Source organism: Perna viridis, chromosome 7 (assembly GCF_037379345.1).
Source record: "Perna viridis isolate PV_CMFRI_1.1 ecotype Kerala chromosome 7, ASM3737934v1, whole genome shotgun sequence".
In the NCBI taxonomy this organism is placed as follows: Eukaryota; Metazoa; Mollusca; class Bivalvia; order Mytilida; family Mytilidae; genus Perna; species Perna viridis.
Window position 1 is genome coordinate 35,164,763 of NC_142451.1, and position 12,870 is coordinate 35,177,632.

A 12,870-nucleotide genomic window follows, 5' to 3' on the forward strand; every position below is an offset into this window, starting at 1 on the left:
AGCAATTGTGTTATGTCCCCCACGTAGTGGAATGGGGTACCCCTGGCGTGTTACATGTTGGGGTTGTCAGGCTATAATACGGAAAACCTGACCGCAAACCATAGTGGTGCACCGTGTTGGGAAAGATGCCACGTTCCTCGCAAGTTTAAGAACCCTGCTGTGGTATTCGATAGGAGTAGGATCATTTGCGCTCCGCCACAGGAGACTAAATTGCCCGACCCTACCCATCCCTTCCTTTTCCCAGTGGCAATCAAAAAAAGGACCCCATTATCCTTCAATCAATCATATTATCCATTTCATGTTCATCGCCTGAATTTAGCTGAAATATTGCTGCTCGGGCGTTAAACCCCAACAATCAATCAATCAATCAATCAATCAATCGTTTTACAAACGATCGACAAACTATTGGTTTTTTTTAGTTTCTTCGGTATTTCTACAATTACTACATGAACATATTGTTCTTTGCATTGGCCGCTTGACATTTATTCTATGGTTGCATCGATTCCACATTTAACTGTCATTTTCCAGTTGGTAATGTATACTTATAGTTATGTGAACTGCTTATCTATATTTTTTTGCACTTTAACGTGTTTGATAATTATTTTTGAAATTTGTTAAATGCAAGCATTCCATTGTTTTTTTTGTTTTTTTTTGTTTGTTTGTTTGTTTGTTTTTTTTTTGTTCTTAAAAGTCGATTAAATAGTTGAACAGTACCTTTATTGTCACCATACGAAGGTTGTTGATAGTTATCTCTGTAGGTATAATTTCCTGTGTTTCTATTGAAATCAGGTAAAGACCGTCGTGAAGGCGGGGGTTGTACTGGAGATGGGGTATAACGACGACGAGCGCTGTAAGATCTTGGTCGACGATTATCAGTGACCGATGTTTGGTTAATTAGCTGTTCACGCTATTGAAAGATAGAAATAGCAGATGTACATAAATATAACAGAAGTGTTACGACTTGTCACCATTAAGAAATGTAAAATGACGCATTAGCTGACCTACCGTCGTTCAAAAAACTCTTTTGTAGTTTTAGGTTAGGTGGCTAACAAAATGCACTGTAAGTAAAAAAATTATATTATTCGTTAAACCTTTATAAAAATGTTGATGTTAAAAGAATTCTAGAATCCAGATAAACTCTTAAAGATTGCATCCATAAAAAGAACTGGTATTTGGGGGGTGTCAAAATCAATAATAAATAATACTTGTATTGTGGATAGTGTTAAAATAAGTCTAAAAGTAAAGGTGTTGTTATCAGTGTCAAAACCAATGTTTAAAAGTACTGGTATTGTGTACAGTGTCAAAACTAATCTTAAAATGTACTGGTATTGTGAACTGTGTCAAAACTAATAATAAAAGAACTGAGATTGTGGACAGGTATTATGGGAATTGTCAAAATCAATGTTAAAAAGTACAGGAATTTTAGGAAGTGTAAAAATCATTATTAAAAAGTAATTGTATTGTTGGCAGAGAAAACCAATGTTTTAAAGTACTGTTAATGTTCGCAGTGTCAAAACCAATGATTTAAAATACTGTTAATGTTCGCAGTGTCAAAACCAATGATTTAAAATACTGTTAATGTTCGCAGTGTCAAAACCAATGATTCAAAGTACTGTTAATGTTCTTAATGTCCAAATACATGTTTATGAAACCAAATATTGAATGAATGACAATATTAATTGAGATATCTGAAATCTGATTGGAAAACACAAGCAGGGATTTGTAAAATGAATCAACAACAAAAAAATACGTAACCGGACCAAATATTAACAGGCAATTTTTTGGGGATGAAACTTTTGACTCCTTAAAACTCCTTATCACTCGAAAACGGTGAGACATCTGGAATTGGATTGTAAAACGCAGGCAGGGATTTTCATAAAAAAATCCAATTTTTCAAAAAGATTGGATAAGTTTTACTCAAGTTTTCATAAAGAACTTAAGGTCGTATAAAAAGTACTAGAATGGTTGGTAGTGTCAAAACCTATGGATTTATAAATGTTAATATGAAAACGCATGTTTGTTTATTGCATTATTTAAATGTATACATGTATGTAAATGACCCTTGATATATGGTGGTGGAAGGTATACACACATGACAATTTTACTGTACTGTAAGGCGAGCCGATACACATGTATTAAAACACTATGTTTGTGTATTTTTTTAATAGCTTATGTCCGTTTGAGCTTGCGAATAAAAGTACTGGTATTGTGGGCAGTGTCAAAATCTATGTTTATGAAACGTCAATTTATTGAACGACCGTTTTAATTGTACAATATTTGGATGCTTTGTGTAAAGGGTAAGGCATTATTCTAAAAAAGTATGTCTTGTTCGTTTCTTATCAATATATACCAGGTATTATAAAAATTCAATTAAACCAAGACTCACTCTTATCTTGTCAAGAAGTTCTTGCCTCCTAAGCATGGCCTGCTGAAGGCGTAACTGTTCGTCAACATCATTTGCACCTGAATTAAAGTTATAAATGTTCATTGTAGTCATTTGTATTGGTAAAATGTCGAGGCTCGGGGTCGATTACATAATTTTTTCGGTAGCAAAAAATTGATAGCTTAATGAATAACACAAAAGTATATGTTACCCTTCAAACAAAAAAATCAACGAATTTAAGTAAAACTAGAACACATTTCCCCCACCTATTGGCTGATGATGTTTCATTGTTTCATATTCATGATAAATAAACTATAGCTTATTTTACATGCGTGAAATACTCAAATACATAACCACACGTGCAGGTTAGGTTGTATATAGATTATAAACGAATGGGCACAATTAAAAAGAAATCTGACCTCATATATTCATGCATGTTTTAACTAATTATTTTGCAGTTGTTTATTATTATTATCATTATTATTTCTAAGTAACCCTTGAAAGAAACTAACGCTAAATAGAAGTATTCTGTAATATCTAAACATAAAAATTATTTTGAAAAATAATGCTTCTAACAGTATGTCATCAATCAAATTATATTAGTCGTCTGACAAATGTTTAAAGATATTAAATGAAATCTTCAATTTAATGTCATGTCTTTTTTAGTTGTAACATAGATCACTGACTAATCCGATAACACATAGAAACAGGTGACAAGGATAAGGTATGTCAACAAACCAATTGAGTAATGTGTACTATTGCTGAATATTTCTACCAGTGAACACTAACTGTTATTCACCATGATATACAAAGGTTATAAACCCTTCCAACTTGCAAATTACAACACGAGGGTCAACAGATACATGCCATAATAAAAATTATATCGAATCGTGTGATTCGGCCAGTAGTCTCTACCTATAATGATACGACTTTAGTTGAGTACTTTCAGACGACGACGGACGCCAAGTGATATCGATAACGCATATGGCTCTCTGGGGCAGGCAAGCTGAAAAATGGAACATGCTGGTGCACAAAATACTGTATTAAAGAAGCATTTAGCAAAGTTTCGAGGAATTTTAAACGCATTCTTGAATATATTTCTTCAAATATTTTAATACGTTGACTTAAGTGGAACTTAAGTTTAAGGAATAGAACCCAAAGTTGTTCACTTGTTTAATGTCTGTATCGCCGTTCCCTTATGTTGTCACTGTATTTCTAATCTTTTTCCGTGGGTCACCCACGAAAGATGTCACTGTATATCAAGCTAAAACTGAATCCGCCATATAAGTCGTCAAGGTACGTTTTCAGCGTTACGTTGTCATTTGAGTTCGTTGTTCAGAATTGATTTAATCTCTAAAAGTTCAAATACTTACTGTCTGTAGATCCAGGTCTGTTCAGTTTTTCTCTTTCATTAGCTATTTTCTAAAATTAGAGCAATAACTTTGTATTTGAAAAGTGCATATGGTTTTAAATTGTTTCAATGAAAGTTATTTATCAATTGCGCCACATATTGGTTGTGCATGGTATGTGTGATGAACACCTCGTTAGGTGGAAAGATGAAGTAAAGGGAAGTTAAATGTAGGGGCATAGTGCCTGGAACAGCAGGTACGGCTATAGCATGCCGTACCTAAATTTTATGTCAAAATTTAAAAAAAATACATGGTATTTTATTCGGTAGGTTATTAAAACAAGTTCAAACACATGTGTTTGTAGCTCCCGCCTTTTGTAGCTTCCGTCGTTATGTCAAATTTTTAAAAAGCAGGTTATTTTATCCGGGAGGTAATTAAAACAAGTTCAGATATGTGTGTTTGTAGCTCCCGCCGTTTGTAGCTCCCGTCTTTATATCAAAAATTTTAAAAAATGGTATTTTATTCGCTAAGTAATTAAAACAAGTCCACACGTTTGTATCTGTAGATCCCGTCGTAACAATCGAGATTATAGCGCTTGCAATATGACTTCAAATTAAACAATATCAGAAGTTATAACGAAATGCCATGTTTCACTATTTCTTCCAATGCAAATTTTGAAATAAAATATTTTGTCATAATTGAATTTATTGTAATTCATGTTATCACTGATAACTGCAATGAGCTGCAACAATATTCCTGACCAGTTTATTACGTATATTGGTCGTATTCAATTCAAACTGAAGAGTTTAACATTGTTTTCTGCAAATAAAAACGAATAAACATTTAGGTACTTATAGTTTATTTAGATAGTCCAAACGTTTGAAAGTGACTTTACCTATTACATCAGTCACATATTAAGAACCCATCAGGGTTTTATACTCTCTTTCATTCAAAGCCGCCGTTTTAAATGGATTTAAAGGACGAAGTTTATATAAATCTCATGCATGTTTCATTACTTCTTTTCAAACTGCACTTTATGATTCTCTTAGCAACAATATTTCAAAAGCGAAATAGCCATCATAACAGTGATAATGAACCTTCTTAAGACAAATTTTATACAAGGCTGGATTCTAATCGATAGAGTGCGTAATCTTTACCTAAAAAATTCATGAAGGTAAAAATTGGATGCGATTTTAAAGGAGTTCATCGGTTTTACTGGAATAAATAAAATAAACTATTGATAAAGTCAAATAAAAATGAATATATTTAAGTAGCACTCCAGCTAAGGATCATGCAAAATGCGATTCATGGGTAAAAAGCCAACATACTTTTATTTTTGATATTTTGTTTGCAATGTCATAGTAAACAGAAATAAACATATGGTTTTGCATATAACCCGTGCTCTTAGGAGATAAAAATTATATATAATGCACTGTAGATTTCAAAATTAAGGGAGATAACTCTATAAATGGTGCTCAAATACAATAGAATCTACTGTATTTTCAATGTCGATTATCTCCTAAGAGCAGACAGATTTGAATGAATAATTACACATTCCATAGTATAGACCCATAAAACAACTTAATTACAAAAATAAAAATGTGTAGCCTTTTTTGGGGTGTATCACATTTTTCAGATTTTGCATGATTCTTACAAAGACAGCTACTTAATTATAACTATCTTTTATTTCGTTATTTAATGACAATATCAGCACTAGTCTCGAAAACTTTTCAATTCGGTTGCATATTTAGTGGTGTGTGTGTGTGTGTGTGTGTGACTGGCGATTAAATGGCGTCTGAAAGACAAAAGTTCACCCTAAAATCACCCCTCTATATCCCTTTTGAAAATCCTCACAGGTAAAATTAAATTTTGTTCTTTTATAACCTGCACACCTAATAAACATTATCATCAAACGCCAAATAAAGAAATCATATTTCATGCCTAACAAAAACCATTTAATGAGCATTTGAATTGAAATACCTTAGAAACTTCTGTAATTACTACAATCTGTTTAAGAGGACATATCAGGGAAACCTGATATTTAATTATTATAACGTCATGATTTCGCTTTTTCTTTGTTTGTTAGTTTTTAAATCATATTAAGTTCCTCATTAAAATATCAAAATTAGGATTTTATTAATTTTCGAAAAATCTTCAAGCTAGAAATTCTTTTTTGTTAATAAATTTCGATGCATAATCTCAATCAGTAACCAGTTTCCTGCTAAAAGTATCTACAGCTGATATCTTGGGAAAACCCATATTTGTGGAAATACTGTTTTGCATTTATTGAATCTGTAAAATTCAATTAGACTCAATAAATTATGATGGAGAACTTTAACATCAACCAAAAATTTAGTCAAATGATAACAACATCAAAACTATATAGGATTTTGTCCTCTGTTGTAACTATTACAGTAAATTATGCGCCATGATAATTATGATATTCATGAAATAGATTTGTCATCTTTAATCTACTAAATTCAGATAATCACAAAGTTAAAACGGTATCTATGACAACTACGTTTATATATCACACACAAATAATATTTTAAATTACTATTTTTTAACTATTACTACCGGTAAATTAAATTTTCACAAGCATTTGCACCGCAGCGTGGAATGCAACCGCAATATATATGCACACCCTGTCTATCTAGAGAGGGAACATTGCAACTTCCTCCTGCGATAAATTAAAATGTGCATTTTGATATACATGTATGATTTTATGTTACATGTACCAATAGCAGAATTCGGACCTATCACAACTAAGTATTTCGATTGAAAGAGCTTTTTATTCTTCAGAAATTGGGCTTTCATCAAGTCCATTAGATAGCCGCTCATTGATGAAGATTTTCATTTCATTTGCTCATTTGCGTTTCCCGAAGTAAAGAATGTATATGACTCCTTTTTAGCTCACCTGGCTGAAGGCCAGGTGAGCTATTGCCATCACTTGGCCGTCGTCGTCGTCCGTCGTCGTTAACATTTTTCAAAACTCTTCTCCTCTGAAACTACTTGACCAATTGGAACCAAACTTGGTATGAATGTTTCGTGGGGTAGCCTGCAATGAACTGATGTGGGGATTTTTGATTCGTCGAAAAACATGGCCGTCGTTACTAAAAATAGAACATAAGGATCAGACAGTAGTTTTTTGCATATATCTCCACAACGGTTATGTTTAGCCAATTTCTGACAAATTAATAAAGAATTAGAAGTACCATGTGCGACAAATACTCAGAAATTATAATTTGTCCTGATCCCAACAGCATACAACTTTTACATAACCACAGTTTTGATCGTTTTCAATAATCATTTATAGTTTAGATAGGTGCTTCGCTACAAGAGGCTAAATTGCCCGACCCTACCCACCTCTTCTTAATTCCACTGACAATCGAAATTCGTCGACCCTATTATCCATGAGTTTCATCCCAATTTTCATTTTATCATTTCATATTCATTTTATCATCCATTTCATGTTCATCGCCCGGATATAGCTGAAATATTGCTGCTTGAGCTTAAACATTAATCAATCAACATACAAATTCAAAGTAAGTTACAATGAAGTATTTTTTAAATATCAAGAAATGAACGTAAAAATTAACCAATAAACAATCATGATGTACAGTAGTTTTATTTTATACCAATTCAGCTAACAAGAAGACTTATTCTTACCTACCGGTGCACCTGGTCCATGCTCCCAGTTTTTAGTGGAGTCCAAGTTGCTCATTTACTTTTGTTACTTTGCATGTATGATTTTAGTTACTTTATGTTCTTTGTTGTGCATGTCTGTTTTCCATGTCTGGTCTTTGTCCCTGGATTACATTCTTTTGATTACCGCTATAACCTTGGTTTCCTTGATTACTCATTCAAAAGCATGTTTCTAAATCGCAAAAAAAAAATTATCTTTTTATTGTGTCCACAAGGCAGATTCTCAATTAGGGTTCCTAGTCTGTTGTGAAACGTGTATATATTTATATAGGAAAAAAATCGAGAACAAAATCAAATGCCGATGCGTCAAGATAGAATACCACAATCTAAGTATATTGCCAAAAAAGAGACGACCAACAGACGCAATGTAGCGAAAATAAAATAAAATACAGTTACATTTATATATATATATATAACTGAAGATAAGGAGACATGACAGCACACAAAATACTAATGCACCTGCAATCAAAAAAGGAGGCATCAGGAGCTCCGATAAGCGTCATTTTATTAATTGGCAAACCTGTTAGACATGAAATCTTGTCTCGTCTTAAAATTATATTATAGGTCAATCAGATTGTGATGTCTACCGTATTGTAAAACTTCTGTAGTGGCGATATCAACAAAACTGGGCTCATCCCTGTCTTATATTCGTATATGCTTATTTAACAGTGTACAAGTTCCACTGAGAAGTCAATTTACAATCACATGTACGACAGTTACGAATAAACTGCAAAATGTATTCTCTCTCTATAGGCTTAAAATATTAGTTTTTTCCCTGTTGTCATTGAAAAGTCAGAATCACGTTTGTCAAAAAGTTTCGATTTAATCGTCATACAACATCTAGGTATAGGTTAAGACCTAGGCATAGTAGCAGAAAGATGTAGCAATTGCCTCTTTAATATCAAGTTCATTTTGGTAGATTAAATGTTAGTAATCTATGAAATATGAAATATGAAATAACGAACCATAAGAAATAACAGTTAAGAATCTGCTGAAATCCTGAAAATGCAGACAATTTCTGTCTGCTTTAAATATTATCGACTAATCAGAAATTGTGTGGCTGAAAGTATACTGAGTATTTTGATAATATCAAAAATTTCATAAGTATTATATGTTCTAACATTCATTAAGGGTCATTATATGTACATATAGACTTCCTTTCAATATTTATGCAAATAAAAGCTGTCATTGATAGTACATAGTCAGGAGTGGAGTTTCGGGTTAAGGGCGTAAATAGAATTAAAGGCCGAGCATAGCAATGCTAAAAAGAAATAAAGAAGGTAGAATTTGTGAAAAAATCAAGACTTCATGCTCTTTTTCCTATTTTAGGGGCGGGATATAATGACTCTGTTCCATATGAATTCGCACTTGTTCTTCATACTTCTTTAAAAAAAATTGTAATATTTTGAGACGCATTTTATTATAATCAATATCAATACTCATACTGGCACATATATGAAGTGAAACATAGACGGCCAAAAACGTTGCTCGTCATAATTTGACTTTAAAAAATAATCATTTGTGCCAAAGGATATTTTCATCAATCAACAGATTAATCTACAGTTGTATCTTAAATACTTTAAATGAGTCTTTCATTTTTGCTTACTCTACTACAAACATGATATGTTGCTTATGACTTGGGTATCAAAACAAGCTTCTTATGGGAATCTTATGATGGTATTCAATAACAATAAGTCTAACATTTATACTCTAATATCTAAAAACAAACACAACCTCGGTATTCACGGCGGAGGTCCAATTTGATGACTGCCCAGTTCATCATTTAAAGGGTGGATATGGAATTCTCCAAGTGGTATTTTATTGATTTTGATTTTGTGTTTAGTCATAGCATGTATTACATAATGATGAAACGTTTTAAACGTATATGTCTCTTTCAATTCACAAAACCAACGAAAATATAGTTCTATTCCCTAAAGTTATGCACAAATACTCATTCAATTCAATTTAAGCAGTGCGGTTACCTGTTTCAATTGACAGAAAATTCTTTTTAAAAAAATAGAACATACATTAGTTATAATTTAATTACACTATAATAGCAATTTATTATAGTGTTTTGTTATACAAATAAGCCCAAAATTGAGAGAGAAAAACAAACGCAGGTCATTTGTATTTGTTATTGTTAAGGAGTCACCTACAGTTTATAAATATGGTTGCATTTCATCCTGTTGTCTACATTGTGTAGTGTTTTTTATTATTCTGTTTCTGTGTATGGAGTGTTCATACTACAACTCGTACGTTATGCCAGGGCTTGCCGAGACTACACAGACTTTTTGTATCGCGCTAGAATTCAAACAAATAGGCTTCTGGAACAGGGTTATGATGTTACAAGATTGAAGTCATCACTACAAAAGTTTTATGTCCGTCATCATGAACTCGTGGATTGTAACGGTGTATCCATCTACGCCATGAAAACTGATTTGTTCAACGTGTCGTAGTTTTCCTTCCCTCTTTCGTCTACCCCGGACTTGACTTTTTATGAGCAACTCGGCGGGTGTTTCTAGAAAAGCAGAGGACGCTTATCCTACCGGTGTACCTGGTCCATGCTCCCAGTTTTTAGAGGAGTCCGAGGTACTCACTTGCTTTTGTTACTTTGTATGTATGATTTTAGTTACTCTAAGTTCTTTGTTGTGTGTGTCTGTTTTCCATGTCTGGTCTTTGTCCCTGGATTACCTCTATAATCTTGGTTACCTTGATTACTCTTAGATTTTGATGTCTGTAAATTGAACTGCTGTTTTATTGCCGTGTAATTTTTTTAGAAAACTATTTGAGTAATGACTCTCACTGCAGACTTATATCACGATCTATGTAACAAAATTTACGGAAGCTCGGAATAAAAAACTATTTCGTCGTTAGGACATAAATATATATTGTCATTTCGGCATAGGATGAGTTGGACATTTAATCAGAATGGACAACACCAGGATACGTAAAATCAGCATTGACATCCTGAAGGAAAGCGAAAGTTGGTCGGCCTAAAACAATGATGGAGGAGAACTGCAGAGCAGGAAAGATCACAACTGGACTGGAGTAGTTGTACGTCAGCAATAATGTCAGCAAAGGATAGACACAAATGGAGACAATGTATTATGTAATAGCGGGCACAAAAAGGTTAGGTTAGGTTAGGTAGGCCAAACTTGGTCCCAATACATGTTACTAAACATATCAAAGACAAATTCAAATAATACATATCACTCAAAAATTGTATACAACAAGGATAACTACTAGTATATCTTAAAATATTGGTGGTGCCGTTTTACATACATAATCCGATTATCTTTTGGAAAACTGTTTGCATTAAACTGTAAGCTGCTTTCTCAGAATACTACACAAAATCATTAAAATTGGCAAGGATACGTGCAATTTACATTTAAGCTCGATTTATATGCGCAAATTGTACAAGTGTGTGTAAATTGCATATGTGCTACACAAGTGTGCAAAAGCAAAAATACTAAACATTCATATGAGTATTGGTAGGGTATCCAATTAAATCTTAATCAAGTATTTAGTCAATATTCAGTCTCCTGTTGACACATCATCACAATGGATGGAAATCTTAATCTTTAAAAGACGACAGAGAAGATGCATTTCCTACTATTCTGAATTAAGAATCACCCTAGGTTAAAGTCAGAAAAGGTTAACATGGGCTTTTGACATTTCATCTTTTTGGAGTTAGAAACATTCACGGAACAAAAGTGGCAGAAGTCCGAATTTCCTCGGACCCTGCAGCAACCCTCCTTTTTATTTGGATAGATAAGAAGAGGTTTGCAGGGACAGAGGAAATTCAGACTACTAGTAGTTAAAGCCTACAAATATGCATGTTGAATTAGCAATTTCGGTGATTGCCATCTGTGATATTACGTTTACACAACAGCGGAACGATATGATAACCAGTGGAATGTTGAAATTGATGATAATAGAATTGCATCGCATGAAGGAAATAATGCAGTGAGGAGCAAAACCGTACAGGACGCCGTTTATATATATATTATATTAGCTTAATATAGTATATTTAAAATGATTTAATTATCTTAGAAAATACTTGGTTTACATGTAACTTTTTCTAGTTTTTATAAAATAAAACATGTTTTGATAGAAGTGTTAACGACTTGCGCCTGTTATTCTACAATGATATTCACAGATCTGTCAGTGGTTTATAACCATTTACAAAAGTTGCATACCTTATGGCTGTTGTGAAAAAAAGGGAATTGTGATTCAAAATTATTTGGGCTTTTGGTAATTAGGTAGTTTTTTTTTTTTTTTTTTTTTTTTTTTTTGTTAGGGGTGTATGATTTTCTTTCAATACAATTTGACAGCTTGTTTTCGGAGAATAATTATAAGGATAATACCAAAAATATTACATTCAAAAGTTTTAAAGACGTACTATGTGTAGTTTCCGCTTTAAATTTTCTTGCAAATGAGTTGGACATTTTAGAATAAAATTTAATATGGATATATAAATTATCAGCTGTGATATTGTTTGAAGTATGATAAGAGCTGTGAAATTAGGATTGAACAGAGCCCGAGCAATCTCTGGCTTGACTAAATTGCATTTGGTTATATTGTTTGTACTGATCAATTCAAACAAATTTTAATCAAGTTTGTACCTTAATAGCAAATAACTGATTTATGTGGAACTTTTTATACTTCATGTTACTCTTTCCTGTATATTGAATCCGATAACTATAAAAAGGTCATGCAAGGAGGTGAATCAATTAATTGTGCATATATCTTGAAAATTTGAAAAGATGGAGTGAATTTGAAAGCATACCTCATGTGGAAAATCAAAAGATCTACAACTTTAATTTCAGGATCCATTTTCATTAACGACTCCTTGTTAGAGTTTTTGCCCTTGAAAGGCGAAAAACAACCGTTTTGTGTTTTTTTTTATTTTGCAGTTTTAAGCAGATATCTTGAAAACTATAATACATGTAGGTACAAATACTTTCAATTGATGAAATTATCGTTATGGTTAGGACTACAATAGTCTTCATTGGGCCAAACATGTACGAGGACTCCTTATATAAGAGTTACTAGTATTGCCCTTGAAAGGTGACGAATGAACAAGGCGAGTGATTCAGGCTTCTAGGACCCTTTTGTTTAATATACTTAGCCTACATATGGCCCCTCTAAGTTGAATTTTGTTTATCATGTGAGCACTTTGTACATTTTCAATTGAGTTGTCATGCAATTATCATTTGATTTATGAAGAGGTGTTAATTTTGCCAAAATTGTGCACAGAATTTTCCAACAAAATTTTGGTGCTCCAATCCCTGGATCCGTAACTGGCAGTCAAAATAAAGAAACCGGAGTGAATAAAGCTACACAATATATTACTAGACATGACAGGGATAAATTACTGAACTCGTATTTAAATATAACTTGACTTGCTTCCCCGGCTAAAACATGTATCCC

At 32.9% G+C, this 12,870-nt stretch overlaps 1 protein-coding gene across 9 annotated transcripts in view; it reads right to left on the reverse strand.

Moving 5' to 3' along the window:
- LOC148612448 (uncharacterized) overlaps nucleotides 1-12,870 on the reverse strand; it is a 57,411-nt gene that overhangs the window by 32,884 nt on the left and 11,657 nt on the right. For 8 of the 9 annotated variants that reach the window (XM_088593862.1, XM_088593864.1, XM_088593863.1 and 5 more), the window contains 3 exons: nucleotides 3,757-3,805; nucleotides 2,387-2,463; nucleotides 715-907 (listed from right to left, as the gene is read on the reverse strand). In XM_088593862.1, the coding sequence (XP_088449988.1) occupies nucleotides 715-907; nucleotides 2,387-2,463; nucleotides 3,757-3,805 (319 nt within the window). Of the gene's footprint in view, nucleotides 1-714; nucleotides 908-2,386; nucleotides 2,464-3,756; nucleotides 3,806-4,889; nucleotides 4,948-12,870 lie in introns of all 9 variants that reach the window. The other variant, XM_088593870.1, reaches the window with a different exon arrangement.